The sequence below is a fragment of the Rhinopithecus bieti genome, unplaced genomic scaffold, assembly GCF_001698545.2.
Source record: "Rhinopithecus bieti isolate Rb0 unplaced genomic scaffold, ASM169854v2 scaffold_37240, whole genome shotgun sequence".
Taxonomy (NCBI): Eukaryota; Metazoa; Chordata; class Mammalia; order Primates; family Cercopithecidae; genus Rhinopithecus; species Rhinopithecus bieti.
In genome coordinates, this window is record NW_016856791.1 from 1 (window position 1) to 1,107 (window position 1,107).

General features: G+C 36.4%; 1 protein-coding gene across 1 annotated transcript; it reads right to left on the reverse strand.

The window, feature by feature from the left end:
• Positions 1–448: 448 nt before the first annotated feature.
• LOC108525321 (SRSF protein kinase 1-like) lies at positions 449–1,101 on the reverse strand. Its single transcript, XM_017866336.1, has 2 exons — positions 859–1,101; positions 449–596 (listed from the first exon to the last, which is right to left on the reverse strand). The coding sequence occupies exons 1-2, from the start codon at positions 995–997 to the stop codon at positions 487–489; spliced, it is 249 nt and encodes an 82-aa protein (XP_017721825.1). The 5' UTR covers positions 998–1,101; the 3' UTR covers positions 449–486.
• Between the last annotated feature and the right edge of the window lie 6 nt (positions 1,102–1,107).

The following is a 1,107-nucleotide window of genomic DNA, read 5'->3' on the forward strand; positions in this document are numbered from 1 at the left end:
AAAAAAACATAGATTAAAGTGTACTAGGGAAACTATGTAATGAACTGAATTGTATTTAAATTTTTGGCTGACAAAGCAAAGTGTCCAAAATATGTTAAGTGAATTAAAAGGAGGTTACAATTTATAAGTTAGTCATCATTTTGAAAATGGGAGTAGGGGAGTATGAACATAAACACTGAGTGTCTAAAAGTTAATAATGAAATATATATATACAAGACTGGCCAGAAGTTGAGATTACTGAATCTGGGTAATGGGTATCCGGAGTGGGGTGGGGTAACAGAAGGACTTTTCATGATCACCATTACCATTCTTTCTACTTTCGTAAGTATATTTAAACTTTTCCACAGTAAAAGGTTATTTTAAATGTGAAAAAATATTCACTGAAGTATTGTGTCAATCTGGGTATAGAATTACAGATGTTTTGCATAACTAAGTCCAAATTCTCATTCATTCTCCCAGTCACTTCAAAACACCATTGAGACAAGTTTAACTTACCACCCAACAAGCATTTCCAAGATCAGCAATCTTCACCTTGAGCTTTTCTGCATTTTTTGGCTCAAGGGGATTAACAAGAAAATTTCCAGCCGTGGATTTTCCTACAGACAACAGGCATCATCAATAAGACTATTCAATGAACAGAGAAATACTCAATGAGTAATGAAGTTCTCCAAGGTAAGAGTAAGACAGTGAGCAATACCCAAGAGACAACTTACATTTTCTAAGACAAAAGAGCATAGCAACACCTTGAGTTTCTAGAATTAAAAGCTCTGCCACATAAACAATGATACTTTTAGTCTAGAAATCTATGATTGTGTTGTGCAGGGAAGGAGTGCTGAGGAAGTATAGCTGCATAGGTACCTTTGTTGTCCAGTGGTCCATTATGTTCTTGCTCTTGTTCATCTTCACAGGGTATCTCTGCCCGAATGCTTTCTTGAAGTTGGCTAATGTGTTGTTCACTGAATGACTGATCTATAGTTGAGGAAGACTGGCACACCATGGTGTCTGACACCTCAGATTTTATAGGTGTACAAGAGTCTGTTTCTTGAGATGTGCTGCTGTCTCCATTTTGGGAGCTTAGGAAACTAGATTCCTGATTCAGATTTTGAA

What these genes read in the sequence shown, in the direction of transcription:
- LOC108525321 (XM_017866336.1), bottom strand. Translation starts at nt 997, where the DNA reads ATGGTGTGCCAGTCTTCCTCAACTATAGATCAGTCATTCAGTGAACAA. An exon ending in TGGACCACTGGACAACAAAG is followed by an intron (nt 597 to 858) that starts GTACCTATGCAG and finishes TGTTGTCTGTAG; the next exon opens with GAAAATCCACGGCTGGAAAT.